The 19373-nt window shown below is 35.1% G+C and overlaps 1 protein-coding gene across 1 annotated transcript in view; it reads right to left on the bottom strand.

The window, feature by feature from the left end:
- Positions 1-505: 505 nt before the first annotated feature.
- Septin7 (septin 7) overlaps positions 506-19373 on the bottom strand; it is a 48899-nt gene continuing 30031 nt past the window's right edge. The window contains exons 5-13 of the mRNA XM_050131984.1: positions 18604-18655; positions 17792-17944; positions 14817-14909; positions 13254-13350; positions 11582-11633; positions 6621-6746; positions 5440-5575; positions 2885-3024; positions 506-1569 (exon numbers count right to left, since the gene is read on the bottom strand). Of these exons, the coding sequence (XP_049987941.1) occupies positions 1530-1569; positions 2885-3024; positions 5440-5575; positions 6621-6746; positions 11582-11633; positions 13254-13350; positions 14817-14909; positions 17792-17944; positions 18604-18655 (889 nt within the window). The 3' untranslated portion in view covers positions 506-1529. The remainder of the gene's footprint in view (positions 1570-2884; positions 3025-5439; positions 5576-6620; positions 6747-11581; positions 11634-13253; positions 13351-14816; positions 14910-17791; positions 17945-18603; positions 18656-19373) is intronic.

The following is a 19373-nucleotide window of genomic DNA, read 5'->3' as shown; positions in this document are numbered from 1 at the left end:
GGAGTGCAGGGGTCGTCGGGAGTGGGCGTGGCTTCTCTTAAAGAGACGAAAACTATAACAAGTAGTATTTCTAATTATTATTTTAAAATTCAGAACGAAGTATTTCTGAAAAGCAGTAAGCATTTTTCAAACATTCTGACCAGTCTTTCAGGCTCTGAATTAAGTAAAAACCACGTTAATTAGAATGATCATTTATTTAGGCTTTGGTCATTAATTTAAAAAGCTATTTTGACTTTAATAAAAAACTACCCTATACTCCTTTAAAAAATGAGAAAAAAATCCAATGGTTTCCAGAAGTTTCTAGACTACACACAGTCCAAACCTAAGTGGGAAAACACTTTCAGAGGTAACTTACTAATGTGCAGCAGTAACAGCAGAGGGTGCTGGCACTCAAAAACTGGCACACACACGTGCCTACCAAGATGGTTATGCAGCAGACCCTCGGAGGGAATTCAAGGTTCTTCCCAACCTGTCAGCGTACTACAGATTATGCAAGACACCGCACTTTGTTACATCACAACATTGTTTATTATGTGAATTTTTTTACAATACAAACAAAAAATACATGTATGCAATATATGGATACAGCTAAATGCAGAATGGTGACTTTTTTTCTCTTCAAGAGGCCATGATTCCCATTTCTAGTAAAACAAAAGACTGAGTATAGGTAGAAACAGGTTGGTCGTTAGCTTCACAATTTGCCTAGAAATGATCTACAAATGCATTTTTCCTCCTGCTACTTACCAGAAAGTGTAAAAAGGAAATTAAAGGAAAGTTTCCTCGTTGGTTCCTACCATATGAAAGATGCTATATTCTATTTTAGCAGGGCCAATATGTGGAAAATATCTAAATTAAATGTTATTACAAAAATGAAGCAGTAATGAGATTCTGGCTAAAGGGGCACTAAATGAGAATAATATATATATATATTTAAAGAATCCAAAACAAACAAACAACAAAAAAGGCTGTTATAAAAAGCTCTAGGTGCACTGTAAGCATATAGGTTTTTTCCATGTGTACTTTTAAACAATGGAAGTGTCAAAAAATAGGGTCCACTGTGTTAGACTAAATACATTATTGTATAGGCTGCATCGAATGGAACCTCTGTATTATAATTATCATAGAGAAGCATAGTTTGCATCATATTATGGCAATTTATCCTCAATGAAAACCTTCCAGAGTCCTTGTATTTTAGAATATTCTGTAAACAATCAACCCACCAGAACATGATTGTACAACAGTAAAATGTTTTCTTGCATTAAACTGAAGACATCTTTTTAATTTAAAAAAAGAAAAAAAGAAAATGTAGAAAGGTACTCAGAGTTGTTAATTTCTAAGTACACAAAATCCTAGACAATTCAAGGCATCTTAATCTCCTTCGAGAACAACAACAAAAAAATATTTTTTTTCATGCTGTTAAATCCATCATTATGGATAAAATTGGTGCAAATTGGTCAAACGGATCCAACAAACACTGATGTCCAAGCTGGCATATTGGCAACTAATACATAACTGGTGGTCAATAGAGTTTAAAAGATCTTGCCTTTCTTCTTGTTCTTTTCCAAGGTTCTAAATGAAAAAAGAAAATAACGAAGATGAGTTGCTATATTATAAAAGCCAAAAGTAACAAAACACAGAAACAGCTAATCCAAATACAACTATGTTGGAATTTCAAAAAATACATTTTCATTGTAAAAAAAAATCTAAAACATTTAAAAATAAACAGTGAACCACTGTTATCACATAGAAAGTATTTTCTTAGACAATCAAATGTTTGACAAAATTCCAAAACAAGTAGTAAAAGACAGAGTGAAGCTCCATTTTACTCATTTTAATTTATAAGAAATTTTTTTCTAAAATTCAATTGTAGAAAATTTAAAAGATAAACTCTGGTGCCTTTTTTACTGTCGGCTGCATTCTTTATATCTGCTTTGACAAACGTGTTTTCTTCTTTGGAAAGAACGTTCATAGGAAGGTACTACAACAATGGCTAAGTATGAAAGGGCCTCACTAGGAAAGTGAATCAGAGACTCCTCAAAGGGACTTCACATTCTCAATTTTAAATAACACTAATCAAAAAAAGAAAAGTAATGTCTAAACAATATTGAGTTTTATACATATTGAGATAATTAGCAGTATTACAAATTATATGTGTCATATTTACCTTAAAGAGTTTATTCTAAAGATAAAATTGAAGCATCTCCTAAGGGATAGGAAGCACAGATTCTGCCTAGTATTTGCAAGACATCAGGTTTAATCCCAACACCTGAAAACATCATATCCAACACTTGAGCTGAGGAGGTGAAAACACTATTACAGTACACCAAATGAACCTATTCATTTAAAAACATTTATTTATGATAACAACTCTGCTTGGGGATTGTAATGGTTTTAATGAGAATGCCCTTAGAGGCTCACATTTTTATTTGAATAGTTGGCACCCAGTTGGTGAACTACTTAGAAGGATTAGGTGATGTGGCCTTATTAAAAAGAGGTGTGTTGGGCTGAAAAGATGGCTCAGAGGTAAAGAACACTGGCTGCTCTTCCAGAGCCCATGAGTTAAATTCCCAGCAACTACAGGGTAGCTCACAACCATCTATGAGATATGATGCCTCTGCTCTCAGCTACTGGTCCAACATCATACCTGCCTGCTGCTATCCTTGTTCTTGTCATGAGGGTCATGGGCCCTAACTAACACTTTAAAACTGTAAGCCCCAAAATAAACTCCTTCTCTTCAAAGTTGGTCATGATACTTTACTACATTAATAGAAGCCTAAGACAGAGATGTATAATAGCCTATGGACTTTTAATTTCAAAAATAGATAAAAAGTTCTTTATTAAAATATCAATACATCCATTTCTTAGGCATCCTGATATTAGTTACCTTGAAGAGTTTTGCTGCTCTAAAATGCGTTGTTGAGCTTCCCAGTTTGCTTTCTCTTCTTCAAACTGGCGACGTTTTTCCTCTAATTCTTTGTGTTGTGCTTCTAAATTCTTTTTCATTTGTTCATGACGCCGCTGGAGCTAAATCGGAATCATAGATGAAACAACTGCTTAATAAATTTAGGACAGACAGTCTAGTGCCAAGTGTGTGCACTAGTATCACAATGCCAGGGTGCCACCTAACAAGCACTGCTGAGATTCCTTCCATTGCAGAATCTGCCACACAAGCGTCTCCAGAAAGGAAAACAGAAAATAACCACTTTTTAAAATGAATGTAACAAACTTCTATTTGTGCATATTTTATAACAGATGACTGTTTTCTCATCGTTTTCCCTAATTCACAAGTGTAATGGAGGTTGAACAGACGAGTTAACAGCTGTGGACTACAGACCAGAGGGTGACAATATGGAGTACATAATCCCAAATCTCCTAGTTCCAGGTTCAGAGGTCTAAACAGCAGCTAGAGGAAGTAGTTAATGAAGGACCTGTAAGTTCTAATGATCCTGGTAGTGGATAATGCCCCACAGTCCCTGGAAAGGAGTGGCTCCCAAACATTATTCTTCATACAAATTTTACTCGTGGTGCTTGCTAAAAATACAGAATCCTAAGGCATAATCTAGATCCATGGATTTGAACCTTCAGATTTTACATGGAGAGATCATGACTTTCAAGAGGCAGGTCCCAATGATCCTATGCTTTTGATCCTTCCAAGGCTAAAAACTAATGCTGTAAAGAACTGCTGGCTGATAGGTGTTAATTACAGAAACAAAAACCTGACATCTAATGAATAATCAGAAAAATTACTCCATTGCAGCACTAGCCAATCTGTTCCTGAAGAAAACAATCAACTACTAAAAAGAAAAAAAAAAAGGGAGAAAAAATAGAAAAAAAAGAGCAGATTGAGTCACACTACACCAGATGCTGAATGACTGTTGAGATTATGCAGCTGCCCCAGAATTATATGCACTAATGATTTATTGGTAAATTAATACCTTGAATTTGAAGTTTAATATAACTTTCCACACAATCTGTTTTATTTTGTGAACCCAAAAAAACCAACTTTTTAAAAATACTACTGCAAAGATTTCATCTAATTCCTATAAAAGGAAATCACACTTATTCTAAGGTGTATAAAATCTGAGGTGAAACCTTCTCCATGATAGCAATTTACTATGAAAAACGAAACAAAAGAGACTGTAAATTTTGTACCAGAGTTGGTATAAACAAATACAAAGCAATCATATACACACAATTCAAAATAGTAATTTCCTCTGGGAAAGAGAGAAGACATATAAAGACAAGGACACACAGAACTGAAATGAATTCATAGAGTTATATTTTTTAAGCTGGGAGAAGTAGGCTCACAGCTGTTTACTCTTTACAAGTAAGTAATACAATTATTTTACAAATGAATATCTTGTAAGTAAAAGCATAGGTCACAATTAGTTAGCTGTATTGAGAAGTAGAAAATCTTTCAAATATTAAAGAAGCAACAGGCCTGAAAGACAGATCCTTAGGTGGTAAAGGGGGCTGAGTTTAATCCCCAGACTCCACGTGGCAGGAGGAAAGAACTGGCTCCCACATGTTGTCTTCTAAGCTCCATACCAGTGCCATTATATGCATTTACCCACACACAAATAATAACTAAATCTTATTAAAGGATATAAATTGTAACTTAAAATATACCTTCTGAAGTTATCTAGGGCAGCAACCATAATTAAAACACATACACATATTGTCTTTATGCTGGCTTATGCAGCTGTAGCGTTGACTAATATATTTTATCCTTTCTCTCCTGTGGATTAAGTGAGGATAGGCAGTAATATCTATGTTATATGTCTACAGCATGGTCTAAGTGACAAAATACCTCAGAAACTTGGTATTGCATATGTCGTAAGACGATGTTAAAGATATTAGCAGTTATGTCAAGTAATTGCAGCAGAATAGATTCAAGAATAAATTAAGCAAAGCCGAAAAGGTTTCTATGATTTATTTGTATATAATAAATATGTTTATACATGTAAATAAAAGGGTTTACAAACTATCTTAGGGATGTTGGTAAGCATACTGGAGTGGGGCTCGATGAAATAAGAGGAATAGACACATTCAATAGGCTGGCATTTGGGAAAAGGAAACTCAGCCCAGCTTTCTTCACAAGTCCCTCCCCAAGAAGGGCACCAATTACTGGCAATTACAGGCAGGTGACAAAAATGCTAGTTTGTTTAGAAAATGACTTATAATTGTGTTTCTTATTGTTCGTTATAACTAGTAATTTATTGTAGGTATTTTAACTATTTTATATTTTGTCCTCCTACTCAGTATACTGTATGTAAGCCCTTACATACTGAAATATGTAATTTTATAATAAAAATAGTACTTTTATTCCTCTACTTTTACTATATTAAACTATTTTTGAAAATGTATAGATGTAATTTACATTTCAATAAACATACTATTTAAAAGAAATACTGACAGCCTGTTAATAAAACTGATTACCTCTGCTTCAGAGTCCTTCAGTTTTTGAACTTTTTCTTTGACCTTCATCTCAAACACCTGTTCCATTTCCATCTCCATCTTCTTCATCTTGGCTACATGTTCCCTTCTTTCTTCTTCCATCTGTGCCAGAGGGCTCCTGTTACCAACAATTAAGAAAAAAACATTAAGGTCTAAAAAAGAAAATTGTAATACTACATTATGAATGAGCTGATAAAGAAATGAGATGCTATAGATGCCATTAACATTAGGCTGCATAAAAATATTTGCATTATTTTGACATAAATTCCAAATCTTATGTAACACAGATGGGTAAAGAATCCTTTAGAAACTGTAAAATATATAAATGTGCTCATAACCATAGAGGTTAACAGGTGTTCATCTAAATATCAATCTCTACAAGTGATTGTTATGAAGCAGAGTTAGGAAGGCGCTTCTCTAAATCTTGTGTACCTCAGTCCTAAAGACGATTGCCCTGGCTAGTTTTTTATCTGACTTGATATAAGTTAGAGCTACCTGAGAGGAGGAAGCCTCAGTTGAGAAAATGTCTGCATAAGACTGGGCAGTGGGCAAGTCTGTAGGTCATTTTCTTAATTAGTGACTGAGAAGGGAAGCCCAACCCACTGTGGCAGCCATTAGCCAGCCAGACATAGAAACAAGAAAATAAGAAAAGGTAAAGAGCTCCGAGGCAATAAGTAGATAAAGAGAAACAGATTAAATTAAAAGAGCTAACCAGAAATGTGCCTAAACGAGGCAGAGCATTCAAAACTAATAATAAATCTGTGTCATAATAAATCAACCACATACCAAAAGGTACCCCAAAGTGCCCTTACCAGTTGAGCCATCTTGTTAGCCCAAGAAATTGCTTGTAACTTTCTCTTCAAAATATATATTTATCTGTTTTGTTTTGTGCTATATGAATTATAAATATGAGTGGCAAAAGACAAGAAGCATACAGTTCTTTATTTAAAAGAACAACAGAAAAATAACCATCCCAACAATTACAGGTAAGGCATAAAACTATCAAGACAAAACTTAACAGTGAAATTTTCTGCTACTACAGAGAATATAACTCAAACCTCCTAACGTAACAAGAATTTCAAGATAGGAAATGGAATATTTATCATGTAAACATTTTTTCTGTAAAGAAATATATACATACTCAGGTATATATGTATACGTACTTAGTAAGTTGCCCTTTATTCTTGTTGTTATCCACGCCATTGTAAGTCACTGCAGCTAGCTTTCTGCTTCTGTAGTTCTCATAGTGCACATTATTAGTAACGTCTTTCAAATCCTGCATGTGTGTTCTGTCATAAACAGCAAGAGTTTGCTCATGTCAAAGGCTATGGCACAATTAAAAACTTCACCAAGACAAAATTTCAGACAAAATATTAGTCATTTATATGTCTTCATTTACAAACAAAGCAGATTAAAACAAACAGGTTTAGGTTCCAAATTCAAGAGCCCTGAATCACTCAAACTACTGAAGAATAAACTTTCTAGCAAAGAAATAGTCATTGCCACTAGTTTAACTTAGTTGAGAATGAAAAGTGGATTATTATTGAAGCTCATAATCTAGCAGAAACTGTTTTCCCTTGTACAGTTATTCACAAAGTAATATTGAGTTTTCACAGGTTAATTTATATAAGGACCACAACAGATTAAGTTATGTACCAACTATAGAACCAACTAAAAAATCTTTTGCTTGTTTTTTTCCATGTAGCTCTGGCTTTCTTGGAACTCACTTTGTAGATCAGACTGGCCTCAAACTCACAGAGATCCACCTATCTCTGCCTCCTGGGTGCTGGAACTAAAGGCCACCATCACCCAGCTCCAACTAGGGTATCTTAATTTAGATAACTTTCTGTTATCTAACATCAACACACAGAGGATAAAGTATACAATATGGATAAAGGATATGATGACATAATCCTTTAATGATTAGAGATGATAAAGACTGAGTAATATCCTCCCTTTTCTCGTTCCCCATTACACTCAGAACTTCCTGTATATACCATCTTTACCATTTTGCAACTTCCTTTGGAGACAAAAATAAAGATAGTGTTTTATCCTTCCTTACACCCAAATCCCATCCATTATGAAGTACCTCACCCCACATCATAAACACAAAGTAACTTAATTACCTGGTTTATCTTCTACTGTCTGACATTTCTTAACAGTTCTCTAAAAGTTTACTTATCTTAGTACTAAGTTTGGGTTTTCCAGTCTCCTCTCCTTTTAAACCCTGTCTACCACTACACTCACTTTCTCTTCCAGCCTAAACAGTTATATCTAAGTTTCTGCAGCTCTACTTTAGTCAAGCTGGGCAGTTCCCAATTCCTAGAACACCTCACAGGTGAAATGGAACAGCTCATACTAATTTGTTAAATCTTTTTGAACTGGCATTAAGTTATAAGTGATAACAAATTATGTCTTTAACTATATTGTGAGCTTGTCTTTAACATAAACATGTATTTCATTGTATTCTTTATACAGATAAATACCAGATAATAGGAACTTTAAATAATGTAACAATTGCATACAGAAGATAAGATAAATAGTATTTAAGAACGAATCACTGTGTGAAATTCTCCAGGTGAAAAATAAAGATAATTGTACAGTGCTAACATGAAACAGTATTGTTAGCAGGATGTGGTGTTGCACACCTGTACTTCAAACACTTAGGAAATAGAAGGAGCAGGATGAGATCAACAGGCCAGCCTTAGCTACACAGAGAGTTCAAAGCCAGGCCAGAGTTCAAAGACATTATCTAAAACTACACCAAAATTAAAAACCAAAGGGAAAAAAAACAGTATTTTATATAATTTAATACTCATTTAATCACTACATCATTAAGAAACATTATAGCAAAGTAAATTTATAAATAGAAATAAGATATTGCTAAACTCCATGTATTTAAAATATCATTTAGCATAGCAATCACCTACTTCACTAAACTACTACTCTGTGACTGTCTTATTCTGAAGTTTAGAGGCTGAGTATAAAGCCGCATTTACTTCTATCCGTGTTTTTTTTATGTAATCCACTCCTCCATCTGAAAACTCAGTAGAAATTTTCTCTAGTTTCTAGGTTTTCGCTGCTGATCACTGCTCTCTTCTCTCCTTTTTTTTTTTTCTACGTGATTTCTGTACCATTCACTCCTACACCTTCAAAACAGTGTTTCATCTTTCTTCTTCAGTTGCTTTCCTTGGTTTGCCAACAGCAGCCAGTTCTTAGCAAAATGACACTTCTTTGAATTTACCTTTCCTAGAAGCAAGTATAAGTCTTAACATTGGCCTGTAAGATAATTACTTGAGATTTAGACTGACATTGACATTTCCTTCCTTCAAATATTTATTAAACAGTAGGTGCCTTTATCTTAGAAGTTACATGAAACACTTATCCTTCTTACAGCAAATAAAACTAGAAATTTTATTTTTATTTTATGTATATGAGTGTGTTGTCCACATGTGGGACTATGTATCACTTGTGTGGCCATTACCTGTGGCAGGCAGAGCAGTGTACTGGATTCCCTGGCACTGGAGTTAGAGAGTTGTGAGTCATCATGTTGGTGCTAAGAACGGAACCCACGTCCTTAGGAAGATCAGCCAATGCTCTAGATCACTGAGCCATCTCTTGAGCCCAATGCTAGAATTTATATTTTCAGACAAGCATGAGATGTCTTGCTGATGCACTTATTAAATACTCCTGCAAGTTGGTCAGTTTCCTCTGCAATACTCATACTAAGAAGTCCTCCTTACCAGTTGTGAGGCTACAAACATTCAAAGTGGCTTTTGAGCCCCTTCTACAATGTTTTAGATACGTAGGTAATTACTAGTTATATATATTTTAAATACATAAGAAAAAGTGATATGACAGTGAGAAGCATAGATTTTAAAACCCAGATGGAGCACAATGATGTATTTAAATAGTCCTTATATGCTGTCATGAGACATTGTGTTTGTTTAAAGACAGGATCATGGGATGTAGCCTTGGGTGGTTTGGAACGTATCATGTAAGTAGGTTGTCCTCCAACTCACAGATGTTCATCTGCCTCTGCCTACCGAGCACTGAGATAAAAGGTAGTGTACCACCATGCCCTCCTGAGGTACTATATTCTTTTGAAATTTCTCTATAAGGATCAAAATGAAAGAGAACAATTGGCAACAGAATCTAAAGCATGTACTCTCGAAACTGCTGTGAAGGCTTTCCATTCTTATACACTTGATATGCTCTTACAATGTGAAGTAAACCCATTTATTATCTTCACTTTATCATCTACTTCCTGCCAGAGAACCCTGGACATGTGTTCTCTTGGAAAAGATGCTAAAGTCTTTGATGTCAAACTTTCTCTCATTGATTATATAGCTTCTGAGGGAGCACTCAGAGTTTTGTGAATCATGCCCCCCTTCATTATGGTAATTACCTTGCTAGTCCATGATTTCCAATTAGCATTCATAAATGTGTTACAATTTCTTTTTTTTAATATTTTATTTATTTATTATGTATACAATATTCTGTCTGTGTGTATGTCTGCAGGCCAGAAGAGGGCACCAGACCTCATTACAGATGTTTGTGAGCCACCATGTGGTTGCCGGGAATTGACTCAGGACCTTTGGAAGAGCAGGCATTGCTCTTAACCACTGGGCCATCTCTCCAGCCCATGTGTTACAATTTCTATAGTGCAAAAGAGATTCCTGTGTACTGAGAAAATGGACAGTACTGTGAATATAAATATATCAACTTCAGGTTACATCCCAAACCAAGGCTTGAAGACAGCACATGGCAGGGGCTTGGGGAAAACATAAAAGAAGAAAAGTAGAAACAGAAGGAAAACAAAGAGATGTAATACAGATTAACATGAAAACACTCCAGCTCATTTTGACCACCTCTCTGTTCCTATTTTCTCTAGTTCCACTATAATTTTTCACAATTTCCTCTCTGTGGCTACTATTCTAATTCAAGTCCTTGGGTAATCTAATCAAAATATTCTCAATCCTACTCTCTTAACTTCCCTTCTCTTTCAGTACCAGGAAAGGTAGTTTAAAGAACTAGCAGGAAGATTGGTTTTGCTTATGCAGTTCCAGTATGTTAAACTGCTCCATTTACCAGCTACTAACCTGTGTACCTTAAACACTCAAAAGTATTTCTTTTGACTAGTGCCTTTTCTAACCTAGTTTCCAAATCTATTACTGAATTAAATCCAACAAGAAGTATAATATTGAAAATATGAAACTACAATCGCAATCAGAGAGGTTGCCTCCAGTAGCTGATGGGAACGGATGCAGATACCCACAGTCAAACACTAGGTGGAGAGAGATCCCAGGTTGGGGGTCTACACTGGGACCCTCCCCTTGAGGCTCAGGGAGAACACCACAGAAAGGGTGATGAGGAATTGTGGGAACCAGAAGGTAGACAACCCCAAAGGAAGAGAACCCCAAGAGAGCACAGCCCATGAAAGCAAATAAGCAGGTCTCATGAGAGATCACAGAGACTAAAGTGGCAATCACAGAGCCTCCATGGATCTGAGCTAGGTCTCCTGTATATATGTTATAGTTGTTGGCTTGGTGGTTTTTTTTTTGGGGGGGGGGGGGGGGGGCTCTGACAGTGGGAGTATCTCTGACTGTTTACTTGCTTTGGGGACCCGTTTCCTCCTACTGGAGGCCTTTGGCCTTGCCTTAATGTGAGTTTTTGGAACTAGTATTATTATATCTTGTGCCATGTTCAGTTTATGTCTCTGGGAAGTCTGCTCTTGTCTAAGGGAAGAGTGGAGCGATGGGGATAAATGGGGGAAAGTGGGCTTGGAAGGGAATGGGGAGGGGTGGAGGGAGAGGAAGCTGCAGTAGGAATGTATTGTACAAGAGAAGAATAAACAAAAGTTTTTCAAAAAGGACTGTTGACAAAAAAAAGTATAAGACTAGTATTTCTTTGTATTCCTCACTTAGTATTTTTGCTAATGACTTCAAAACCTTAGATAAACAATATAAATCATTGTCATGCATTATTTTACTTCAACAGGAGACTGAAGATGCCAATATATAGTAGTTCCACTTACAGAGGCACAAAGTAAGTCTTCCAAAGTAACTTTCTTTAGGTGATTAAAAAAAAAAACTTTGCTATTTTCATTGTTGCTCACACTTACCTTATCAACATATTTCTTAGAATTGTAAAATCACAATGTTCACCATTTTCAACTATAGAAAAGGAAGATAGAGCATACATATTAACTTTAATAAATTTTATCTTTTCATAGAAATAAAAAATAATACCAAGGAGAAAATATTTAAAGTGTCTACATGAGAATTTTATTAAGGTTTAATACTAACACAGACCCCAAGGAACAATAGGCAAATGTACCCTAATACTAATACTATGGCATTTTAAACACACTACTTTTCTTTGTATGTGTGTGTCATATATATGTGGGTGCATGTGCACGTATCTGTGAAGAAAAGGTTGACGACAGCTGTTTCCTCCACTCTCAATTTATTTACAGAGGCAGGATCCCACTGAACATTTTATCCACTAAGCCACCTCCCTCAGCCCTTCTTCATGTAGTTTAATTCTAGATGACAGCCATATAATGAATGAACTCTCTGAAAATAAACACTGGTAATTTGAAAGAAGAGGCACTTTCTACTTATTAGTACAGAACACATTCATCAGATGATATATTAAAAACAAACAAACAAACAAACAAAAAACCTTAGCTGGGAAGTGGCAGTGGCACATGCCTTTAACCCCAGCACTCAGAAGGCAGAGGCAAGGCATGAGTTGAAGGCCAGATTGGTCTACAAAGCGAGTTCCAGGACAGCAAGGGACATACACAGACACCTGCCTCAAAAACAAAAGCACCAAAATAATAAAGCAAAATCAAAAAACCTTCATGTTGTTGTTGAAAATATTAAAAACCTCCTTAGGACAATCAAAATGAAAGGCTAATCAAGAGCTCTAAGATTCATTATTAAAAAAAAAACAAAAACAAAACCACTAAATGGGGATAGCAAGGAAGTGGGACTAATAATAATATATAAATAAAGTAATTGCTTCAGAGCATATTTCTAAAGGATATAAAGTTCTAAAGCCCTAAATTGGTAATTGCAGGTTTCCTGGGAACAAAGTTGATGGTCCTTGGGCAAAAACCATAGATAAAGACAGTAACTTGGCATGATTTTATAAAAATTGTGCAATTACATCAACTCACATAACAAATAGCAACTCCAACTTAGTACAATATAGATTAAATATTAGAGTAAACTAATATAATGAATACAAACTCAGAAATATTTCTCTTGCTAATATGGTATCTGGGGTTTGGTGTCATCACTAAGAGGTTATTGGCATTGAAAACCAACAAACTAGTAAATTAACTAAAAAGGTGACCTCCTCCTTGAGGAAAGAAGAGGCACTGGTTATGTGATTGTGGCTGGCTCTCTCCAAACTGCTCAGTTTCCAAAAATTTGTAAGATCCTAGGAAATAACCTCAAGCCAGGGGAAAACCCCTGAACTACAAAGCTCGTTTTCAAAAAGAGACAGATACTGGCTTGACAGTGGTGCAGGCACAGGCAAGTGGTCAATGGCAACTGATTGTGAAGTATTACAACTTGAGGATTTGATCTGATTTAGGCAACATATCTGAAAAACAGAAATATCTTTATCTTCAAGAAGAAAAAAACAAAGACTAGGGAAATGAAATAAAAGCTATTCTTGAAAACCCAGATTGTACCATACACCGCGTATTTTATACTACTTATAATACACATTTTAGCGCCTTTGAGACCTTACATTAAGTTATCCACTGAAAAGAACCTTACCTTCAGCCACACCCCAAGGATACTGTCTTCCTCTGACTCTTTTGCCATTAACTTCGATGATAGTATTACTACCTACCACAGCAAGAGGTAAACGATCCTATAAAATAAAGTGTTATTGTAAACAGATCTCTACAGTACTCATGACTCAATTATAAATAATTTACAAGAGTCAACATATTACCAAAAATTTGCTTGGATAGTACCTATATTATCAGTCAAGCAATAAATATTCAGGAAATTTTATTTTTTGCTTTTGGGTTTTGCAAGACAGAGTTTTTCTGTGTAGCACTGGCTGTAGACTAGGCTTGTGTTGAACTCACATAGTCTCTGCCTCAGTGCTGGGATTAAAGGTGTGTACTACCATATCCGGCCTAGAAATTGTTATTCAAACGGTATACTACCAAGGTAAACAATGAATAAAATTTCATTTTTGTTAAAATTTTAAGAATAATATCATATGCACTGGTCAAATTAGTTGTTAAAAATTACTCTAAAATCTTTCCTATAAGGGGAGACATAGACTATAAGATACACTAATATTTAGAAGACCAAAAAAAAAAAAAATTAAGGCCATGAATTTATCTGATCATTAACCTTAACACTATGAAGTGCAGGAAACATTCTGTATTCTAAACTATAACTTCAGAACCCCAAACCCACTTTTGAATCTGTATTCACTTATTTTTAATACAGAGTTTAACTTTTCAATATTTTCATAGCTACCAGAATTATAGAAGCTATTTTGCAAAACCTCTAAAATATATCAGATATGAATATTTTATCAATTATACAGTAATTAGACCAGCATTCGCTAAACCACTTTAGCTTCAGGTACTCAAAACTATTTTAAATTAAATTAAAGCACACAAACTTTAATGCCATGCATGATGGTGGTGCACACCTTTAATCTCAGCACCTGGGAGACAAGAGGCAGGTGGGTTGAGGCCACCTTCGTCTACAAAGCAAATTCCAGGACAGCCAGGGCTACACAGAGAAACCTTGCAGGGGCACACACACAGGAAAACGCACAACAACAACAAAAAAAATTAAAATGAGTTTTTGTTGACTTTTATAAAAAGACAAATGAAACAACAGTTTTATCAGGCTCCTGAAAGATCAAAACACACAAAAATCTCTTTCCTGCTCATATTTGTGCCTTTGTTTTGTTTTGTTGTTGTTTTTTCAAGACAAGGTTTCTCTGTAGCTTTGGAGGCTGTACTGGAAACTAGCTCTTGTAGATGAGGCCTGCCTCTGCCTCCCGAGTGCTGGGATTAAAGGTATGCGCCACCACCGCCCAGCTTCATATTTGTTTCTTAAGGAGAAAAAAAAAAAACATAAACTTGAAACCAGTTAACTGAATGTGATGGTAGTCTCCCACCTGCTCCATGCAATGCCCTATGCTATGTGTTGCTATTCAAAGGTAACTGTAAAGTTGATAAACATTAAGAAATATCCATATTTGTTTTTGTAAGCCAACTAGTTTAAAAGTGAAACTTCTGTTCTTTCATATTAGAGTATAATTAGAAGGCCCAAATACTTCACTGTGCATAAAAACAAACCTACCTTTATCTTCTTAACCAGCTTATTCTCTTCTTCATCATCTGTTTCTGGAAATTCATATATTTTAATTTTATGTTCTTGGATTTCTTTCATTATCTACAACAGAAGCAGGAAAAGGACACCACATATAATGACATAAGCAGTTATTTTTCCTTTTTCTTGGATTTTCATGAGACACCTCAGTTTCTGGTCATTTGTTGTTCATATTTAAATACCAAAACCTATTACTGGAGAACAGGGAGAGAAGGTAAAAATGCTTGCCATGAAAGTCTGGGAGATTTATAAACGTAGAAGGGGAAAGAAAAAAAAATACCAACTCCACAAAATTATCCTCCAACATCTACAAGTATGACGTGTCATGTACACCATCTTCCTTTCACTCTTGTGCACACACTCACACAGCAAAATAAAATTTAAAATATGTTTAAATTCAATTACTTCAGAAGTGTCAATCTTACGGTTATCATCCAAAAATAATTCTACAAATGAAAGAGTATTTATTCTAGAATGGCATTTATCCAGGTGGTCTCTATCTACTATAATGGTTTTTGATCATTCGTTTAAAATGAATGTGATTCTTTCTCTTAATATAACTTATTATAAAACCTAAGCAACATAGCTTAAAGTCACCTAAAAATAACAGAAAAGGGTAAGTAAAAAAATTACAACATTACTCCTAGGAGAAAGGTATACACTCTAACAGAAAAAGTTATTACATGAACAAGCATACACACATAAATCAAAGGCTAGACATGCAAGTTAGGAGAAAATACACACTAGAAGTAAAGAACCTCAAGACTTAATAATAACAGAAATTATCTATTTCAAATTAAATTACCTTGTCTAAGAGGATTTCAAATTCACAAAGGAAAATACAGAGTCCAACTAACAGTCACCTACCTATACAATTCAAACTCCCCAAACAACCCTCCCCTTGTAACTTTTACTACAGTGCTCACAACAAAAGTCTCCAACAGCCATATAGAGGCTGTAAACAAAATGAATTATATGATTACTATGCTAAACAGAAATAAACAGGAGTAATCCCTGCATAGTGTAGTACACACCTGTAATCCGAACACTTGGAAAGCTGAGGCCAGAGGACTGAGAGTTCTTTGCTAGCCTAGGCTGAAGAGTGAAGACCTAGCTCAAAAAAGAACAAGTTATCAATGGCCATCAATAGGACCATGCCTTTAACAATGGGCATCTATCTACCCTAAAAACAAATCAATGGCTGGGCAAGTTGGCACAAACCATTAATCTCAGCACTCAAAGGCAGGTTGATCTCTGTGAGTTCATAAGGTCATCTTGGTCTAAATAGTGAGTTCCATGATAAGAGCTACACAGTGAGACCCCTGTCTTGAAGAATAAAAATGAAAATACCTTTTGCCACAGACAACAAAGAAGTAGGACGGATTCCACTGAGGAGAGGTAACAAGCCATGTGGCAGAACATAGATTAATATCAACGAGTTAATTTAAGTTAAGAGATAGTTGGGAACAAGCCTAAGCTAAGGCCAAGCTTTCATACTTAATAATAGGTGTCCATTTCATTATTTGGGAGAAAGTGGACAAGGAAAGTCCAACTATGAAAAATTGCTAGCTTAAACAGCAGTGATCCTTGGTCAAAAGTTATACACTAAAATTATGTAAATGAGCATTTTCAAAATAAATGCTAAAGCCCCAACTTCCTCTATATAACTAATGTCTAACAATTGTTTTGAAAAAATTCCAAATCATTTCCTGAGTAAGAAATATGGCTCTAAGCATAAAGAAAAGAAACTTGAGCCTAGAAGCACAGTACAGAGTTAAAGTACATATACCAAAGGCCTTGAGTTCATTGCTGAGTGAAATGAAAAAAAAAAGGATGGGGGATGGGGGGCAGGGGGGAGGGCAGTAGGCACATGACCAATCTTAAAGAAGAAATCATTACTAATACTAATGTATCCTTTCAACATCTAACTTCTCAGAATAAATCAGTATCAATATAGAGATACAGACTATTCAAGGCAGAAACTTAAGAGGCAAAGATAGAATTGCCTCAACGTGGAGTCCAGTCTGGTTATAGGGACCCCATCTCAAATTACAACAATGGAGAAATAAGACAAAAGAAAGGAGGAGGAGGAAAAGGGGCAAAGAAATAAATGAGGAAAGATGAAAAGGAAGAGAATGAATAGAAAGAGGATGGAGAAAAAAGAAAGGAAGAGGAAAAACATACCTGTGATGAAAATATTGGTAGTAAAAGCTGTCTAAAGATGCCAAAATTTGTATGAATTTAACACCACTTCAAGAACATTTTTCATTTTGTAACAAGTTCTAAGGTATTCTAAAATTCATATTTCAAAGGTTTTAAAAGGTATGTTGTTACACAGAAGCTTACAAAGATAATAAGATAACAAAAATATAAGGCTTATTTTGAATATAATACAAAATCATTTTTTAAATACTGATCTAAAATTTAAAAAAACTATTGGAATAGACAGACTTTCAAAAATTTAACTTAGATTTCATAAATTCCATATATAAAAAACCGAATACAACAAAATGAAAAAAATGTATCATTAAGAATATTATTACAGCCTGGCAGAGGTGGCATATTCCTTTAATCTCAGCAGTTAGGAAGGAAAGGTAGGTGGATCTCTGTGAGTTTGAGGTCAGCCTGGTTTAGAGTTCCAGATAGCCAAAACTACACAGAGAAACTGTCTCAAAAGAAGAAAAAACAAAACCAAACAAACAAACAAAACTAAAACCAAAAAAGGGGGTGAGAATGGGGGGATTGCTACTGCAATAACAGGGCGTGAGTTTGGGGAAGGAAGCTTACATTCATATTTGTGTGTGTGTGTATTATTTTCTAAACATTTATTTTATTAAGTAATACAAACAAAAGAGTCAAGAGAAAATATGGAAGATAAATAGACTCAAAATAACATATTAATTAAAATGGCTAGAAAATCCAAAAGTTAATTCATTCTTCCTTACCTGCTTTTTAAACTGTTGGCATTCCTCTGGTGTGAGTGTGTCTGCTTTGGCAATTAGTGGGATGATATTCACTTTTTCATGCAAACGTTTCATAAATTCAATATCCAATGGTTTAAGCCTGAAATATACAGTATTTAATATGACTGAATACATCTGTTTGAAGGAACAGATTCTTCACATTAAATGCAATAAGCTTCTTTACTTATCAGAAACACTTTGAAGAGGTACTGGGTCAGCCAACAGGCAGAACAAAAAGGACTTTAAGAAGCAATGGAGTGGTTAAAAAGGCGTTTTGACTCTTGCCTTTGAAACACCCTGGTCACTGGGTTATGCCCCTAAAAGAGGAATTGGAAAAACCACAAAGGTTCCTAGTAGAATTTCCTAGAATCAGCTTTATATTTATTTATTAAGGTTAACAAGGTAGTTGTTTTTTTTCCCATGAAAAATAGTAGTCCTCTTTCAATATATGCAATTCTTGCTGTCAATTATCTTTCTTAGACAAAATGCTAAAAAGTCAATTTTCAATATGCCTCTCTGTTATTATAATTTGGCTCTGGCACCTAAGACTTCCACTATAGTACCTATCATCACTAATTTGCCCAGAATTCAGCATCTAAAATATAATTGCTTCACCAGTTCTTCTAGAATCCTTAGGATTCTCTTTGCCAGTTAGGTCTTTAACATGTGATTTCCTCAGAATTCTCTGCTAGGTCACTTTCATTTTTAACCTTACATTCTGCATGACTAACATGAATACAATAATTTAGGGAAAAAAATTACCAAATCCATATCCACTCAAAATTTTATCTCACCCAGTAGTCAAGATATGACATTAGCAGGTGATTGTAGGAGGTACTAAGACTACTGTACAGAACCGAGGGATGGAGAGAAAAGCCTGATTCATTTACCAGATTGTACGTAACTTCAGCCTATAGAGAGTAGGTCATTTGTAATTCAAGATCAAATTCACTGTCACATACTTCCAACAAATCTACTAAGTATATATCAACAGGGAAAATTCTGCTCCATCTTTAAAAGTTATTAAGCTGAGCAACTGTTTAGGAATAGGCACAGGAAATAAAAATATTCCCTTATGACAAGCAAGAAATGGCTTAAAGTCACACACATCATTTATATCATATTTCTTCTCTTAAAAAAAACTCTTTACTTCTAAGTGATTTTTAGAAATAAAAAATACCCCCAAAGGATAGAAGAATGTAATTTCATGAGAATCACTAACTCTTGGAAAGAGCCTGAAGGATCTGTTATAAACTCACTGATTCTATTAACTGTACATAGCATCACTAGGCTGACTTCTACGAAACTATGCTAATAAAGTTAAACTAGGGCCAGGTGGTGGTAGAGCATGCCTTTAATTCCAGCACTCAGGAGGCAGAGGTAGGCACATCTCTGTAAGTTCAAAGCCAGCCTGGTCTACTGAGTGAGTTCCAGGACAATTATGGCTTCACAGAGAAACCCTGTCCCCCAAAAAACAAAAACAAACAACAACAACCAAAAAAAAAAAAAAAAAAAAAAAAGCAAAAGAAAAAAAAGTTACACTAGAAAAATTTTTCAAAAAGCA

This window comes from Alexandromys fortis, unplaced genomic scaffold (genome assembly GCF_014885135.2).
Source record: "Alexandromys fortis isolate MF-2015 unplaced genomic scaffold, M_Fortis_MF-2015_v1.1 scaffold_389, whole genome shotgun sequence".
Classification (NCBI taxonomy): Eukaryota; Metazoa; Chordata; class Mammalia; order Rodentia; family Cricetidae; genus Alexandromys; species Alexandromys fortis.
The sequence above is the reverse complement of the archived record's forward strand: the minus strand, read 5'-3'. Positions and strand labels throughout refer to the sequence as shown.